Below are 18,310 nucleotides of genomic sequence, written 5' to 3'. Positions count from 1 at the left end.
ATTAAACTTATCTTGGTCATTTAAAAACAGTTTGTTTCATTCCTTTTCACAGGTGGTACAGGTTGGTGGCCTATCGTTCCTTTACATGGTGGCTTCACGGGAGGCTTGGACACCGCGTTCGAAGAGTGATACCCGCATGTGCCGTTCGTGCCATAAGAGAAACGTTCCCGAGTGACAGCGGTCAGTACAGGGGATTTTCTCTCGCTGTGCTGCAACCTGAACTGTACAATGTGTAAAGTTTTGTATTTTTGTGTCAGCAAAATAAGATACAAAATAAAACACCACATATATTTTAACAACGGTTGTTTCGATTTTTTAAATGAATCAAGTGTGCCTCCATTGAAGGATGGACGTCAGACATCTGTACTCCGAATGGGTGAAGGTCAGGTCGCTGTGAAGCAGGGTGGTCACTATCTAAGGTAACATAATATATTATCAATAATGCATGCACTAAATAACACTTGTTCAAAGTCTTTCAGTTGGTTATGTCTCTATAAAAGTCACACATATATCTATACTATCAATTAACATTGGATTATACAGGCCTTAGGTCAGGGGTCTTGACCACTATAATACACTGTTTGAAGTGTGGGTCTGTGCTCACAAGAATCTCCGATATGTGGCATTTGTTATTGATAGGCAACGATATACTGCAGTAGGGTCTAATGTTAGTTGGGGGATCTGCTAGGTGGGCATCATGGCGTGGTCAGTGGTCTGGCACATGAAGAGAATACCTTGCAGGGACACAGGGTCAGAATGGCAGTAAGTTTCCACTGGCGAGGGTGCGTGGGGAAGGACACATTTGTGGAGATGAACTAGCCACGTGCTTGGTTCAGGCTGGTTCACATGCAGGACTGTGATCTCAGAGTGATGTGTTACTAGCTGTTGCAAATACCTCTGGAGTTTTCCAGTCAGAGTGGGAACTAGGTTGTGGGCCATGTGCTCTGCGCGCTGTACTATCGCAGTGAGGCCTGGTCACCAAGATGGAGTGGAAAGGGGGTACAAAAATGGATGCCCCGTGTCCTGCTCAGTGTTCCCATCTACGCGAATGTCATCCAAAGTTAACATCACATAAGGGCAAGGGGCGAACCCACTACTGGAGGCACTTGGTACGAGTTTCTACTGAGAAGTAAAGGATGAGAGGGGCCGGATGGCCCCTCGCTCCCACACACCAAAAGGCGGTTCGCCCCCGGGGATGAGCGCTGGCATGGGGGGCTGTCATGGGCACAAACGGCCAAGGTGCCAAACAGCATGTACACTTCAAAAGGTATCCCACGCCCAGGAGCCATCGCTCACATGGCCTCCTCAGACCCTGCGTCTCCAGGCAGGCCTCCCCCGAGGCAAGCCGCGCCCATGCAATCCACATAAGTGTGTCCCCATTCAGCAGTCTTCCTGTGCCTTATCTGCAAGCCCCAGGCCCATCCATCCCACCCCCTCGATCAAAGGCGGTTCGCACCCGGGGATGAGCGCTGGCATGGGGGGCTGTCACGGGTGCAAACGGCCAAGGTGCCAAACAGCATGTACACTTCAAAAGGTATCCCACGCCCAGGGGCCATCGCTCACATGGCCTCCTCAGACCCCCGTGTCTCCAGGCAGGCCTCCCCCGAGGCAGGCCGCCCCCCTGCAATAAACATAATACCACGACATACACATGTCATTCATTCACAAACACACCCCTGTTTCTAATACTTTATAAACCACTTGATATGTCTCATGAGAACATCTTTGTGCTTTGCAAGTCAACTCCTGAACCTTCTACCTGAGAAGCACTGAGATCTATGCTAATCTGCTCGTCGCCGTGCTAGCTGTGACCGCTTCGAGCAAACTCGTCAGTGTGCTACCTGTGGCCATCTACCTGTTCTCCTGCAACATACTGCTCGGCCTGCTGAATCCAACTGTTTGTTGGTCAAGGTAAGGCCATGTATCCTAGTCATATTTCGGTCATTTTTACATTTCAATCTATTTGCTATTACAGTACCCAATAGAGCTGTGGTCATTGGTCTCATTGCTATTGACTTGAGTTTCAATTGTTATGATATCAATAGATCCATTTATTTTCATCTGTGTCAATTGTCATCGAATGGCATCCTTCGGGGGTCCAGTCTATAATGTAAGCATGTTTCCTTTTCGTGCAAGACAGAACATCCAAGGGATGAGTCACATGTTCAGAGTTTAGTCACATAAAAATGTCTAACTTATGCAAATACTAAGCCGCACATGATGAACTGGTATGGTTCCGGCAACCAAAACAAACCTTGCATTGAGCATGTAATTTCAGAATTTTCAACAATGCCTGCCTGTTAGATTAGCGGTTGACCTTCGAAGACCCATGCTAAATCTGAAGGCACTACAATGCATGTTTTCCCGAAAACTGTTGATCGAATAAGAGAATGGGTCAGACATTGGGGATATCCACTGGATGAGCTGGAAAGTAGAGTCCAACAAGTCTTTGAGGACAAGAGGAATGATCGATACCGCATCGGCAGCCGGCACTTTCCCTCGAACATGTACACCACATCTTGGGTAACAAAGAAGAATAAACGGCGATCGACATGAAAATTGCTCGCAAACGCTATTCCCACTCTATTTGTCCACAATCCGCCACTGGCGAGTCAAGTGTTCGTTTTTAGCTTTAGGCCTTGCGGTATTGTGTAGGTAGCCGAATGGATTCATTGATATTTTTAGGTGTTGTTTCCAATTTGTAATACGTTTGACATTGATATAAGTGTATAGCTTTTTGAATAATGACATTTATCAATATATTATTTTTAGATTTCATAACGCACAAACAAAATCTATATATGGGCACGGGCAACTGTGCTATATTGCGCATTACGCAAGTATTCTGTCTCCTTACATGGCAATTTTAAATATTGGCATTTCATTATCAAACAATAATTTACCTTTACAACTTCTTGACTATCCCTTGAATCTGAAGTAAGAACATTCTACTTCCGTCACGTGCTCGCAGTTATCAACCACTTCTAGCGCGTATCAGGTAATCATACTTGGCTATTCGGCTACAGACTTGTTTTATGCATGTCAAGTAATAGATATTTTATGTATCGTTTGATTATTTTACCAATTGTGTGGTTAGTGCTTTCCAATTGATATACACCTTAGTTGCTGTCCCCTGGTGTTTGTTTTCAGTTATAATTAGTGTTATCCATACTAATGCAAGTACTGTCTTTCAGGGAGATGCTGAAGCGTCCACCACATTGACAACAGCCCTAGATGTTCTTCAACAGCACGAGGTATGGATACTGACAGCTCCATCGACCGTGATCATCAGGACTGGAACACTTGCGTTTGATTGTTCTAGACCATGTTTCATTCGTGGTTAGCCATTGATATGTACCTGTGCGGTCGACCCCAAGCGTGTGTTGTGTTTTCAATATTGTAATCCTTACTAATGCAAATACTATGTTTCAGGCAGTTGTTGAATCGTCAACCCACGCAGTTGCTGAGGAGCCTGACATTCAAGTAATTCCGGTGGAAGCGGGACCATGCGGATACGAATCGGCGCAACAGCTTTCGGAAGTGCGCACCACATTGACAACAGCCCTAGATATTCTTCAGCAGCACGAGGTATGGATACTGACAGCTCCATCGAGCGTGATCATATAACGTGATTCCATTTGCTATACTTTCTTCCCTATTAACGCAAGTACTGTGTTTCAGGGAGACGATGGAGCTTCCACTACAATCACAAGATCCCCTTTAGATGATGCAGATGTAAAGAAATCGGAGAAATAAGTCGATTAAATCTGATCATATTTAAATATTCCTTGATTCTTTTAGACCATGCAACATTTGTGGTCATCTCTTTAGATGTACCTGTGCCGTCGACCCCAAGTGTGTGTTATGTTTACAATACTGAAAACCATACTAACGCAAGTACTGTGTTTCAGGGAGTTGCTGATGCCTCCTCTTCAATACAATCATTTGTGGGAGTCCATGCAGAGCCAGAGGTATGGATACTGACAGCTCCATCGAACTAGGTCATCAGAGCTCGAATACTTGTCGTTTGATTGTTCCACACAATGTTTAAATCGTGTTTGGCTATTGAGATGTACATGTGTGTTTGTCCTCACGTGTGTTTTATGCTAACAATATTTTGATACACAGTAATGAAAATACTATGTTTCAGGGAGTCGATGGAGCCTCATTCCGTACTGTCTATGCGGATACAGAAAATATAGTCGTTGCAGCGCAAGAGGAAGGGGAGACATGCGGATACGTATCGGAGCAACAGCGTGCAGATGTTGAAGGTAGAGTCAAAAAAGTTGCAAAGAAAAGAAACAAAAATAAGTTTAGTTACAAACAGTTCATAACTTTAGAATTTTTTTTGTGCTGGGGACTATTTTATGTTTTTTTCAAGTCAATTGTACTATACTTTATCTTGTGTTTAAACTGAACATCCCTTTTCCAATCTATCCTCTAGTTACCCGTGGGTGTCCGAACTATACATACACAGACGGTGAAGCGAATGAGAGATGTTGCTTGCCAGACCATTTACACTATGGAGGAACTATTAATTCAGACGCCGCGTGTTGAGACTAGAGATGCTCATGTCCAATGGCCAGAACATGAAATGAATGTGTCCGGAGAATCCAGTAAAGTTGGAAAGAACCATTGCTACAGTACGACCGCACCACCGCAACAACATGATACTGGATGTATTGAAGATAGCTCTGAAGTAGTCGCAGATCAATTTACACCCGCCAAAAAATTGCCACCAAAAAAGCTGTTGACATTGTTGTGTTCTCCCATCAATGTTGAAGCAGCAGATGTTGAAATGACAGAATGAACCAGCAGCAGCATTCACCGACGCATCAGAACTTGATAGCAGCGATATTTCTTTCAAATGTGGTGAAATGTCCTCAACGTCACAGGCCGAAACAACTTTGACGCAGGATGACAGTCTAATGAAAGAGGGCAAATACACAGTATTCGACAGTTGTTTGATGGATATTATAGGTATGCTGAAATGTGGGCATTCCGTCAGAGGGAAAGTATGTGGGAAGCCATTGATTCATGTGACTCGCCAAAAACAAGGCAGTAACGTCACAATACATGCCGCCTGTAGATTACATCATACGTTCTCATGGTCTGCACAACCGATGCTGGGGAAACTGCCAGCAGGCAATCTACTGTGTGCAGCTGCATCACTTTTTAGTGGCTCCAGTTTTAGAAAGTTAGAGTCTTTCTTTCAGTTTGTGGGACTTCATTTCATTTCTAAAACGGAGTACTACAAATACCAACATGATTATCTGTTTCCGGCCATTAGTGATGCTTGGAAAATTGAACAATTGTCTCTAGTAAAACCATTCGAAGGCAAACAATTCAGGCTAGCCGGCGATGGACAGTGCGACAGCCCTGGATTTTCTGCCAAGTACTGCACCTACCACTTTCAGGACATGGATAGTAAGAAAATTGTGAGTTCAGTGGTCGTGCAGGTATCACAATGTACATCGTCAGTGGCCATGGAGAAACTAGGATTTATAAAATCAGTGGAATATCTGCAATCGAGGGGAATGCACATCGACCTCATAGCCATGGACAGACACGTTTCAATTGCCAAGACAATGAGAGAGCAGTTCCCACATATTAAACATCAATTTGACGTATGGCATCTTGCTAAATCAATCAATAAGAAAATCTCGGCTGCAGGGAAAAAAAAAGGTTTGGAAAGTATATTAGAGTGGTCCCAGTCTATCAGCAACCATCTTTGGTGGAGCTCCAAAACTTGTGAATTGTCAGTGGAAATACTACTTGAAAAATGGCGGTCACTGATGCACCACTGTACCAACGTGCACCGCTGGTCAGAAAACCTACATTCCCACCAATGTGAACATGGCCCTTTGTCCCCAGTGGAGGCACGGAAGAAGAAGTGGTTGAATCCATCTTCACCGACACACAAAGCCATTGAGAAGATTGTTTTCGATAAAACTATCAAGAGATTTGAGGGGACTGACAGAATTCTGTCACACAGGAGGTTTGGAGGTGTTCCACAATATGTGCCTAAAGTACAGGCCAAAGCGCTTGCATTTCAGCATACAGGGCATGAGACATAGGACTCTACTTGCCGTCTTGGCCCATAACAAGAATCTCGGCCGTGCACAATCTAGGACTACGGGTAATGTAAGGATGCCTCGCTACACTAAAGCCTTTTCAAAAAGGAGTAAGCAATGGGTGATCAAACCAGTCTATGAGGAAATGGAGTTCGACTGTCAAAAGCCTTATTGTTGCTGTATTAGAGAAGCACAGACATGGAATTTTGAACGTTTCTGTGCAAAGCACTGATCCATGGCCACCCAACAATGCCACTGTGCCATGTCCACCCAAAGGAGAGCTGGTTGTGAAGTACAAATCCCGGTTTAAATAATTGTAATACGATTGTCTTTTTGTAAATAAATGTTATTGTACAGTGTGCATACAAAGTACACTAACCCTAACCCCTACCTTCACCATACTGGGTGCCGAACAACCTGGGTGTCATCTTTGAATTCTCTCTCTATTCACCTCATATTGCTGACCTTGTCTATATGTGTATGTATATATTTTTGTTGATGTAACTAATTTTCGCAATCTCTTCTAAATGCTGGGCACTGTTAACCGAGGGGAGGCTTGCGTATTACAAATAATAAAAAAAAAAAATAAATAAATCTCACTTTCAACTCAACTCCTCGGGTACTTTATACTTTCCCTGACCTTCCCCAAAAAATAAAAGTCTCAATAGTTATAGTTCTTTGGGGCTTCAAAGCTCGCAGACAACGAGGACAAAATTGGGGGCATTAGAACGCGCTAAGCGAGCCGTTGCAGATGGGAGAGAAGCCAGTTCGCATTTGCACATTGAGGCGCACTACATAGATGGATTCGAAACTTCAAGTTCTCACAGATGGCTTTACTACGGGATGTTGCACAGAAAGAATGTATGCTCATTTCTAGTGAAGGTCAGCGGCTTTGATTTTCAGCTCGCGCCCTGAGGAGGCCCACAACTCGCACTGGCAGTATAAGGTTCTATTGTTTTTTTACCTTGAGAGACAGGGATCATGCCGAAAGAACTTCATTTTCAAGGGGGTTTGGGGGGGCAATAACGTAAGAGACGATAAGGCAGAAAATTCTTAAAGTAGACTTAGTTTCATGTTAGTTCAGTATACGAAAAATCGTTGTCAAGAGCATAGTGGGATTTACGGACTGCATTCTGCAGAAACACAATGGAAATTGCAAATATAATGTAAGTAACTCTTTAGACGCTTTTATACCGGAATGAAGAATTAATGAATGGATGCATGAATAAATTAATGAATGAAGAGCTTTGAAATCGTTTGTGGGATCGTCCTTGTAGCGGGCACATGGGCATGCAGGTCCACATTCCACACGCATGTAGATAAAAAGTTGTTTCTCATTGTGTACTAACCTCGATTTATTTCGATAGTTTTCGCATTGATTTTAGAGCCGAACAAACTCCATTGCACTATCCTTGAAAGCAAATAGTTTCAGCTCGGCCGTAATAAATAAAATGAATAATATTAATAAAGATCGGCTGGCGAGACTAATTATACATTTTATTTTTTCAAAACAGGTATATACTTCCCTTTTGCCACTGCCAACAGTTTCAGACCCCGGCAGATGGTTTATTCAACCGCCAGCTGCAGCTTAATGTAAACAACTGCACCATTCTGATGATCTTATGGGACGATCGCCAAGGGCCCATATGCCCTTACGCGGTACTAGCGGCTAGAAGCAACATATCAACCTTTACGCTGGCGTAGTGCCTACTTGATGGAACAGCCTTGCGGTTCAACGTGCGACAAAAGTGCTTCTTTGAACGGAAACCAACACCCTGTGTACCATAAAGGAGCAGCGCGTGACTCACAATAAACTTTTATGGATTTGCGGATGGAGATAAAAGAAAATAAATTAATTTTGGAGTTCATATGGCAATTGCTGAATATTCTATAAACATTTAATGTCAAATAAATGTACTTTACCAAATTTACTGTGTTGCTGTGTGATTTTAAAGTACAGTTTCATATTCCGAAATGTGGCGCGCTCTGTTGTTAGTTGATCTGTGTTGGTTTCCGGGTTCTGTGTGAAGCCGCATAGAAGACGACTGGGCGCGTTTGCCTACACAGCACAGAAACGTCACACAGAGAGGCGGGGAATATGAATGTTTTGATAATGTCAGGCTCAGGGGCGGGGGGATATGATTTAGTGCCGCAAAAGCAGGTCAGCCAGGGCGATGGGGGAAATGATAGAATTATCACAAAATGGCAGCTCACTGATGCCTGTTTTGGCTTGCGTTTAATGGACGAAAACTCGGGTAAGGTCCTTAGGAAATGTTTCTAAAATCGAGCGACTCAGGCTTAAAAACACATGGCCGACCCGTAGGGGCAGTACAAATTTTTGACCGAACCATTCCTTTAAACACTTCTAGCTAAGGTGCATACTCTAAAAAGCTGAGGTATTTTAACACCAGATTTTAATGAACATGATATTCTGCCTGAAAATTATATGATTCACTTCACATTCTACGGTTTCAGAGGATCCTCATTGTAATACCAAACGGCTGACGTTTATGGGCACAAGTTTAAAGGTACCAGGAAATCTATATGTGTTAAATTTCATAGTATTGTTCACATATCTTAGTACTTGCTAGAGAGGAAATTTGTTTGGAAAAAAACATAACAGTCGCCCCCAAATCATCTGTCAATGTCTTATGCGCTATTGGAAAAAACAAACATAGTGGGGGTTCCAAGGTACAAGGGACTGATTGAGCTTCTGAAAGCCAAACATGGACATTTACACTAAAATGAGGCAAGAATCTAAAAAAGGGAGGAGACCTTCATAGACGTGGTCCAGGATTCCTTGCCTGATGTTGGGGATATTCCAATGAAGCAGGTGGCACTGGTAAACAGCTGAGAGTATATTGGTCCATGAAAGGTGAAGGAAGCATGTGGAAATGAAACATCTGTGGTGCAGATTCAAAAATGGAAATTGTGAGGTGCGTAGGAGTGGGGGTTGCAGACAGGCAGTATTGAAGCATTTCAGATGCAGGAATTGCAAGAAGGGAAGGAGATTTAGAAGTGTGGGCCAGAGTCAACACGTTAATCCCTTTGTTACCTGTCAGAATGCTTGCAATGAGATCATCCCTCTGACCTGCAAACCAAACAAAAAAAAAAAAAAACAAAGAGTATGTAAGAGTAAGAAATATGGACATTCTGAAGGCAACACCAACAATGCCCACTTACGAGTGCACAGCCAAGATACAAGGGGCTCTTAAAGTTGTGTTGCCAAAAACAACCTTTGCAATTCTCTCTGGTCGAAGAGGTTACATGCTGGCAACCAATGTTACCTCGCTGCTTGGCAGAAGTTACCTGCATTTGCCATGCTGGGGCTGGCTCCTGATACCGGGGTTGGGTCAGGTTTTGGCAAGGGCCCAGGGGTAGGGGATGGTCTTTCTCCAGATTTCGGTAGTTGCCTGGTACTTGGTTTATCAACGCTGTCTCCTTGCTGCAACTAAAACAAGGCCAAAGAGAAAACAAAACTCCTTGAAGTCAAAACTTATTTCCTGTACTGCGAAAGAAAGTGCATTCATTTAGCAGTATTTGCAGGCCTGACTAGCAGGTGGCAATGAGAACGCAGTGGGGGCTTCCCTACCCGAGGGCTTGTTTTACATCAGCAGGACCACAGCCTGGGCTGTTGGGGCATTTTTTCTAAAGTCCATTTATGTTAGGACTTTACAAAACTATCCCCTTGGTATAGAGGCCCCAACTTCTAGTATTAGTCTGTACTACTCAAGGTTCTGCTATTATGGCACAGCAGCCAGGCTCATCTTAGGAGGGATATGTGAGCTGTAGGTAAGCACACAGAACTCAGTAAATACATAGGCCCAAAGAAACACGTACACAAGTGTAGTTATCGTGAACCAGTTTTATATTCACAAAGTTAAATTAAATCTCAGGTAAGTAAGCACTTGTTCAAACTAAGCAACACAATATAAAACCAATGCAAGACTTAGTAAACCAGAAGTTAAAACATATACAGGCAGGTAGTGAACACAGTTCAAAGCAAGTACAATCACTTGTTATTGCAACTTATTTTACTTTTCAGAGTACTTCAGGCCTTAGCAGTCCATCCCTATCTAGGTATCAGTTCCTCAAAGTCAGACTGGAGATAAAGCAGATAAATACAAATAAAATAAGGCACAGATGCAGAAAAGGCAACGTGCCAGAGGATTTTTCAATTATAAGTACAGGGCTTTTGTTGGTCAAAAAAGGTTTCAGGGAGTTTGGGAAAGGCTCCCTATTGGGGCACATGCGTTAGGCCAGGGCGAATGGTATGGGTGAACACCCAAACACCGGAATGTGCACTCCAGCAACAAAGGAGCAACAGAAAGGCTCTAGGTAATGTGAGAAACCAGAGAGCGTTCTCACGGGTAATCCTTGGGGATCCTTTGTTCGGGTGGTCAGGGAAGGGCCATCTCTCTTGGATCACAACCCTGGGGGCGGACAAGTGAGGGAGGATCATCAGGGCAGGGGATCCTTGGGGAGTGAGGGAAGAATGCCTGAGGGCGAGACATGGTATTCCCCCTTCTTATAGCCCCCTGCCCGACATACCCTCAGGCTTCATGGGTTATTACCATCAAAGTCCCATCTTACCCCGGCACTTTCCCTTAAGGAAACAGCTGCAGACCCCGACCAATCCTCAAACCCAACACACAACCATTTGAGATGTTAAGATGACAAAGTGAGGAAGAAAAGGCAAAGGAAAAACTATATATCCCAATATCATCCCTATTTTGACAAGAACATCTCATCCCCACGATGTGCAGAAAACTCTACAAGATCAAAACCCTGTCTAATACCAACTTCAGACTTTGTACTTGACACCCATGTCGTCCGCCACCCCAGTCCCCCGCCCCAAACCCCAAAACACTGGGACAAAGAAGAACAGATCACAAAACATGAGGATTACCCAGGGGAGTCAATGGGCCATTGATTCCTATGGGTGTTCTCCATTTTGTCCTCTTACAAGGACAGGCAGAGTCAGGCAATTCAGGTTGACCATTCACACATGAAACCCATTCACTGTCAGGGCAGGTATAAAAGGAGGGGTGTGAAACAAGGTGGAGAGCGAGCTGGAATGGCAGAAAGGACCTGGAGAGCTCAGAAGCAGGAAGGAGCGAAAGAACCTGATGCTGAGAGAGTCGGGAGGAGAACAGAGAGGCAGGCGCTGGCCTGGTACCTGCGAGGGGTTGCAGTATAGCTGAAAACCGTGTCCCCCAAGGCTCAGAGAAGGCAAACTGCAGCCTGCTGGCTGTGTCCTTTGAAGTGCTTGCTTCCCCTGGGCGTGTGAAGGGAGGCCCAGGTTTCAGAGGTGCAGTGAGGAAGACCCCGACCCAACGCTGAGAGCGGTGGAAACAAACAGCCCATAAGGAGACGACCAGTGAGTTTGTGAAACCCAGTGCGCGTATGAAAGGAAGCTTTAGAGGAAGCCTTTTTGTTATAAATGAAGATTGGAATGTGAGTGCCACTATTGAACTCCAGAAAGCAAGGAAAATGCTATGAGAAAGTCCTGAATATACAGTACCATAGCCTAAGAGGAGGCGGCATTATGGGAAATGTTGTTTCAAATGAAAGTCATGAACTAAGTGTTCTAAAGAGGAAAAGGGCACTAAGAGAGGCGCGAAGTAACACTTGTGATAAAGACAATTGTACAGTGATGAAAAGGCAAGAGCAAAGCCTTATGGGACGTGTAGGCTGATAGTCAGAAGAGAAAGAGTCAAGGGTTGCAAGTTTGCTAAAAAATAACACAGTGGTCCGGCGGAAACAAAGCACCTTGTGGAAAGCCTCTGAACTGTGAAATGAATCTCCCAAAGAAAGGGGGGTTTCGATTGAAGTTGTGTGAAATCCTCTTCAAAGTGAAATACATCACGAGTAGGGCTGAGCACCAGGTGAGGGAAACCTGAGGGGTCTGGTTTGAACTTGTTTTAAATTAAGATGTGTGCAAGGAAGTATTGGTGAAGAAACCCCTGAGAGTTGTTAAAGTGTTGCTAAAGCATAGGGGAAGGATACCCCGGAGAAGCCAATGGAAGTAAACTGTGGTCTAACGTGTTATGGCAAAGAGAACCATTGAGTATTAAGTGGTAATATAAAAGATTTATGAATAACAAGCTTTTGAGTAACTTGTATATGAACTGTCCCAATACAAGAGAGTGTGATAAATCCAGGTGGCTTAAACCTGGATAGGAGCCAAGGGACGGCTCCAATGGTTTTGGACGCTTTGCTGATAATCCTGACAGGAGGAGTTGTGAAACAAGCTCCAATGCTATCCCGCCTTTCTTTTGATTCACCTTTTCGTTTTTTATTGCATAACCCTTCACCCGGTAATTGTAGAAGACTTGGGGCAAGTGTAGGTTTATTAGGTAGTCCTCGTCAGTCTTTCAGTCAAAGTAAAGGACATGTTTTCTTTTTATTTGATGGTTTAGGCTACTCCCATCATAGAAATAGGGCCACATAGGTACTATCCAACCCATCTAATACACAATAAAGGTTTTACCTTACAGTAAGTATTACCCTGAGCCCCACAGTACCTTAGGACAGATGAATAAATTGCAGTTGGACTCTCTCACAATGCAGCAGCGGTGGACCCAGTCTCCTGTTCTTGGTTGTGGTGAGGAGGCCTCCAGCAAAGGATTATTTGTGCTCCAACGCAGATCTGTGCTTTTGGCGCCTTTTAAGAGACACCAATGAAAAACGGTTCTCGGTCGATTGATTCTCTGTGCTTGCTCAGTCCTGCAATCTGTTGAGGGGACTTTGAGGAGGGCGTTCTTGCCTCTGGAGGTCTGGAATGAGTCCACCAAAGTTTCGGGAGAGTTTGTTCGCGGGAAGACAATGCACTGCAGGATGGTCGCGGGTCCCAGCATATCGGCGGTTTGCAGTCCAGGAACATCTCAACACGTCCTGGCATGGCTCAAATTGCAGGTCTTCCTAAGGCCGATTATGCCCACCAGTCCAAGGGAGGAAGGCAACTTCTTCGGAACTTTTGAGTCAATTCGAAACCGGGGTCAGGACAGCAGTGATCACTTTGGCAGCTGTTTGCTGGAAGGTGCTGCAGGCATCTCAGGTCGTCGTCTTCTTTTGGTTCTAGTGGTTGACTTGTCTTTTGCCTCAGGATCCTGTCCCTTTTTTTTATAGGAACCCAGCTAATCAACAGTCAGGCATCATTCAAACTTTGGGTGGTGCCTGTCCTTCCAGGCAGGCTTGCCAGAAGACAAAGGATTGAGGAGTTTTTAACTCCTTCCTCGTTTCCCGTCTTCACAGACACTCTGGAGCCATGGCGGGCTTCCCAAAGGATTCTTGTCGAAGACAAAAGTCAAACCAGGAGTGGAGTCTTCTACTGTCTCAGTTGAATGGTTTACTAAGTAAAACTCTCCTAACAAATGCCAAAGCCTCAGTCAATTCAGTAAGGAATTTGTCAAAATCTGCTGTCGAAGGACGTCAGGTGTTGCTCGTCAAAACTATGTCTGTCGAAAAGATGCAAGAACTTTTGCAATAATGTTATCATTTAAGTTAAAGTATCAAAGATACAGGGCCTCATTACGAGTCCGGCAGTAACCGAACCGGAAAAAACAGCAGGTTACCACCGGACCCGTATTACCATTCCGCCTCCGTGATTCCCGGAGGCGGAATTGTGTAAGTCCCCATCGCCATGGAGTCCTATAGGACTCCATGGCGATGGGGACAATGGAAACACTGGTTCCGTCTATGACGGAGCCGCTGTTGCCATTTCCGCCTGCAGGTGGGTGGTGTTAAACCCGCCAGGTCAGACCTGGCAGGAGTGACACCTCCCGCCTGCAGGACTCTTGATCAGCCGGTCCAGAAAAAACAGTGGTGGTAGTTTTACCGCCACCATTCTTTCCGGACCGGCAGGGTCGTAATGAGGCCCACAGACTCTGTATTAGAAACAACCGACCACAATGGCGGAAAATCTGAGAGACCTTGATGCATGAAGGAGAATGGGTACAGTACACGTCACACTAGGGATAGTGTTACAAACACGCCCAGTCGACGTCCCTTTTTGAACTTCAAAAACAAACTATGAAATACTCTGCACCTACCACTGGATGTTGTGCTTTGCAAAGCATGCAATTCTAAGCAGATTCACAACCCTCAGAAATTATATATATGATATATTTTATTTGTATCATGCTCATACAAGTGTTTCAGAGCGCGACGTGGCAAGGGATGGGAAACAAAGGAAGACAAAACAAAAATCTTACTAGGCCCAGTGACATTGAGAACGTGCAAGTGCCGGGGAGAGGGAAATGGGAAAGTGCAGGGGGCAGGGGAGAAGTGGAAAGTGCTAAGTAAGGGATAAAAACAACAGTGGTAGTGCAGCCAGCAGGGTGGCAAGTGCAGGGTTTAACGTGCAGACAAGGGGTGTCTGATAAGTGCAGGTAAGGGGACTGTAGGGTTACATATACAGACCCAAGTGCAGGAGTTGCCAGGAGGCAGTGCGGGTGAGTGGATGGGTCGGCTGAGACTTGGGCCCGAAGTCAGAGGGTAACCAGGTGCAGGGTAACCAAGCAGACAGACCAGCAGGGAAGTGGAAGAGCAAAGGCAGAAGCAAAGAGAAAGGTCTTCAGGTGCTTCTAGAACCAGAGATGGTTCTCCTCAAATTTTAGAGTGTCAGGGAGGCTGTTCCAGAGGGAGGCCCCAGCCAACTCGTTGCTTGGAGAAGCGACGGACCCTGAGCGAGTTGGAGGAGCAAAGAGCTTGAGTGGGAAGGTATTTATGGAGGGAGAATTGAAGGTATTTTGGACCCAGGCCCCAGAAAGCCTTCTGGACAATGCAAAGGGTCTTGAATTTAATCCTTGCAGACACCGGGAGCCAATGAAGAGATTTCAGGGCTGGGGAAATACGATCCCAGGGCTTGAGGCCAAGGACAAGTCTTAAAGTCCTGTTCTGGATGAGTTGCAGAGGGCGGAGAGTAGAAGCAGGCAGATTTAGAAAGAGGCTGTTGCAACAGTCAAGCCTATAGAGAACCAGAGCTCGAGAGACAGTAAGCTTCTGGGGGAAGGAGAGGAAAGGAACAATACCTCTGAGGAGGTGCAGTTGGTAGTTTGACTTCTTGGAAACACCAGAGATGTGAAGAGAAAAGGAGAGTGAGGAGTCGAAGATGACCCTGAGGTTGTTAACCTCACAGGTGGGAGCAGGAAGAGGGCCAAGTGAGGCCAGACAGAGTGTGACAGGAAAGGAGGGTGCAGGTTTGTCGATGAGGGGAATCTCAGTCTTGCTGGCATTAAGGCAGAGATCATTGGTGGCACACCACTCCTGGATAGCAGACAGTCAGAGATGAGAGAAGGAGAAGAGGTGGCAAAGGGGAGCCTGAAGACTAGCTGAGTGTCATCCGCATAGCACTGAAAGTTGGAGTAGAGCACAGCAATGCAGTGGGTAAGGGGTGCCAGGTATTGGTTGAACAGCCATGGAGAGAGGTTAGACCTCTGGGGAACACCACAGGTAGAGTGAGATAGAGGAAATGAAGGACCCAAGTTGGACTTGGAAGGGTCGATCAGAGAGGAAAGAGGTCAGCCAGGCCAGGGCCTGATCATTGATACCCAGGTTGTCACAGATACGCTTGAGCAGGATAGCATGGTTGACCGTATCAAAGGCAGAAGAGGGATCGAGTAGGATGAGGACAGAAGGGATGTTAGTGTCAAGGTTGGAGAGCAGGACTTCACGAATGTTCAGGAGAGCAGTTTCCGTGCTTCTGACCGCTCAAAAGCCCGACTGATGGTCATGGAGACAACCAACAGACTCGGTGTGAAGATTAAACTGGGAGATGACCAGCTTTTCCAGGAGTTTGTCCAAGAAAGGAGTGATGGAGATCGGGTGATAGTTAGCCGGGCATGAAGGGTCGGCTGTAGGTTTCTTGAGAAGAGCGTGCACAAGAGTTAGCGCATGTATGTAGGTATGTATGGCATCCGCCTCAGAATAGTCCAGATGCTAAATAGCTCGGCATTGAGCCCTCTGTGTAAGGCTTATGGCGTGTAGACTGGGACGTCCCTAGGCAGACAATGTAATGAGCTTCTTAGTGCCGAGTGCTTTTGCTTGTCTTGAATTGGTGGACTTCTTGGGTATTGTATCCCAACGCACCCATCGTGGGGCAACTGTGGGAGCATTGTTGACTTTTTCAGCACTGTCTCTTACGGGTGTATTTTGCAGGCCTTGCTCAATCTGGGCACTTGATTCAATATGCGCCCCAAGCATTTAGAAACATGCATGGACGCTGTTCAAGATTATATGGTGCCATGTCGGCAAGGCGTTCGATTGTTTGGTGCCTTCTTTGGGTGTCAGCCCCAAGGACTTGACATAATGTTTTGGGGTTGGGATATTGTTTCTGAGAGAGAGCCTCTCTGCGGGTGGCTTTAAAGCCTTTCTATAGTATGGCCAGTGTGTTTGGCTGGTACCTTAAGGTGTTTTGTTTCAGAGCAGAGCCAAGGAACCATGAAAGATCTCTTGCAATAGACCTTTGGCGGACCCCACAGAGCTGGACCATCCTGCAAATGGGTGATGTGTCTCGTTCTCCTAGTCTGTCGCAATCCACCAACTCCACAGTGGCTCGGGGCTTTGGGTGGACCTTGACCTTCACCTACCTGGCTTACATAGCGTTGAGGGGTCAGAAATGAGAGAGACACAAAGTGCTAGTGTTCTTAACATCAGACATTTTTATTAAAAGAAAAGGGTTGGATAAAGGCCTCTCTGTCCCTATCCTAAAGAAAGTTTCCCTGCCTAGGAAACCAAAACTGAAGACCAGTCTGTGCCTTGTAGTCATAATTATATAAACCGTCCTTGTGTCCAAAACAATTCTGACCCTCACAATAAAAATGAACAACTATGAAGTGTAAAGAAAACGTGTTTCTGTCTTATGTTTAAACAAAATGGTCAAAGGTGAAACAAATAAAATATATCCAACAAAATGGTTTCACCAAAAGAGAAGTCCTTGGATCCAGATGGTAGTTCCGTTCCTCTGGATTATTTCCGGAAAGATGGCGAACAATGTCTTTTGCCAAATAATGTTTCCTTATGGAGGGCAAGAATGTCTCTTCCAAGTAACACTTTCTCGTCAAGTGACTCTTTTACACGATTGCTTCAAGGGTAGCAAGGTGTCTCTTTTACCCAATTGCTTCAAGGATGGCAAAGTGTCTCTTTTATTAAACTGCTTTCTAGGGGATTCCCTGGTATACTACCTTATCAGGAATTCTTCAATATTTTCCTCAGATCATATGGTATACTCTCCTGCCAAGTATCCCCTTATGGCTTCCATAGATTCCCTGTTATACTCTCCTGCCACGTATATTTCCCCCAAAAGGCTCACTGCCCGATATATCCCATCAATCAGGTCTTCCTTCAAGGTGCTCTTTATTTCCTAGTATAGCACAGTTGTATTCCTGTACTGTCTATACTTCATTGATTCTGGATTTTACTTACCCCAAGCTTCCCCATATGTGCCTCTCGCATATGAAGACTTGTTCAAGTTCTGTTTCTTTACTTCTTCACAAGTACTTATTTGCTTATGGCAATGCTTGCTCCAACTTTCCCCATATGAACTTCTCATATATGGAGACTTGCGCAAATCTTGTCATTCGGCTTCTTCATTAACATTCATCTGTTTATAATCCCATCTGCCCCAGCTTTCCCCAAATTTAAATTTCAGGTATGAGGAATTGTGCAAATGCAGTTAATTTACTTGGTCGGTATTTAAAATACTCTTTCAATTGTCTGTATACCCGTCAGTATGTCCTGGGGTTCCCACTCTCTGTGGGCCAACTCGCTGGTGTCTCATGGCGTTCCCGACCTCCTGCACACCGCTGTGGCTAAGTCACAATGCGGGAATGGTGTCCCCTGCTTGACAGACCAGCTTCCAGCTCTTCCCTCGGTCTCGTTTTCACTCAACGGTCAAGTGACTGCTTGTCTGTTCGGTCACGTCATGCACAGCTTCTCCTCTGTTGCTGGCCCCCTTGTGCTTTACCTTGGAGCCTGCCACGCTCCTGGGTCTCTCGCCACTCTGGTGCAGATTGCTGATGAGCAGCAACTTGGGAGCACATGCCCGCTTCAGCCCGGTCTGCTCCCCAGTATCTGCCTTCATCAGTGTTTCTGCCTCTCGCTTCGCCCAAGTTGCGTCGTCTCTCTCCAACTTCGGATTGCCAGTAAGAACCATCTTTAAATGTCCCACGCATCTGCTTCACCTTGCAAAAGCTAGTCTGCATGTTTTGCTTAGTGGTTCTTTCAATCCACAT

General features: G+C 45.3%; 1 protein-coding gene across 1 annotated transcript in view; it reads right to left on the bottom strand.

Moving 5' to 3' along the window:
- PLCB3 (phospholipase C beta 3) overlaps positions 1–18,310 on the bottom strand; it is an 869,107-nt gene that overhangs the window by 56,569 nt on the left and 794,228 nt on the right. The window contains exons 25-26 of the mRNA XM_069644864.1: positions 9,384–9,525; positions 9,130–9,165 (exon numbers count right to left, since the gene is read on the bottom strand). Coding sequence (XP_069500965.1) covers positions 9,130–9,165; positions 9,384–9,525 — 178 coding nt within the window. The remainder of the gene's footprint in view (positions 1–9,129; positions 9,166–9,383; positions 9,526–18,310) is intronic.

The sequence above is a fragment of the Ambystoma mexicanum genome, chromosome 2p (assembly GCF_040938575.1).
Source record: "Ambystoma mexicanum isolate Mex_15411 chromosome 2p, UKY_AmexF1_1, whole genome shotgun sequence".
NCBI classification, from domain to species: Eukaryota; Metazoa; Chordata; class Amphibia; order Caudata; family Ambystomatidae; genus Ambystoma; species Ambystoma mexicanum.
The sequence above is the reverse complement of the archived record's forward strand: the minus strand, read 5'-3'. Positions and strand labels throughout refer to the sequence as shown.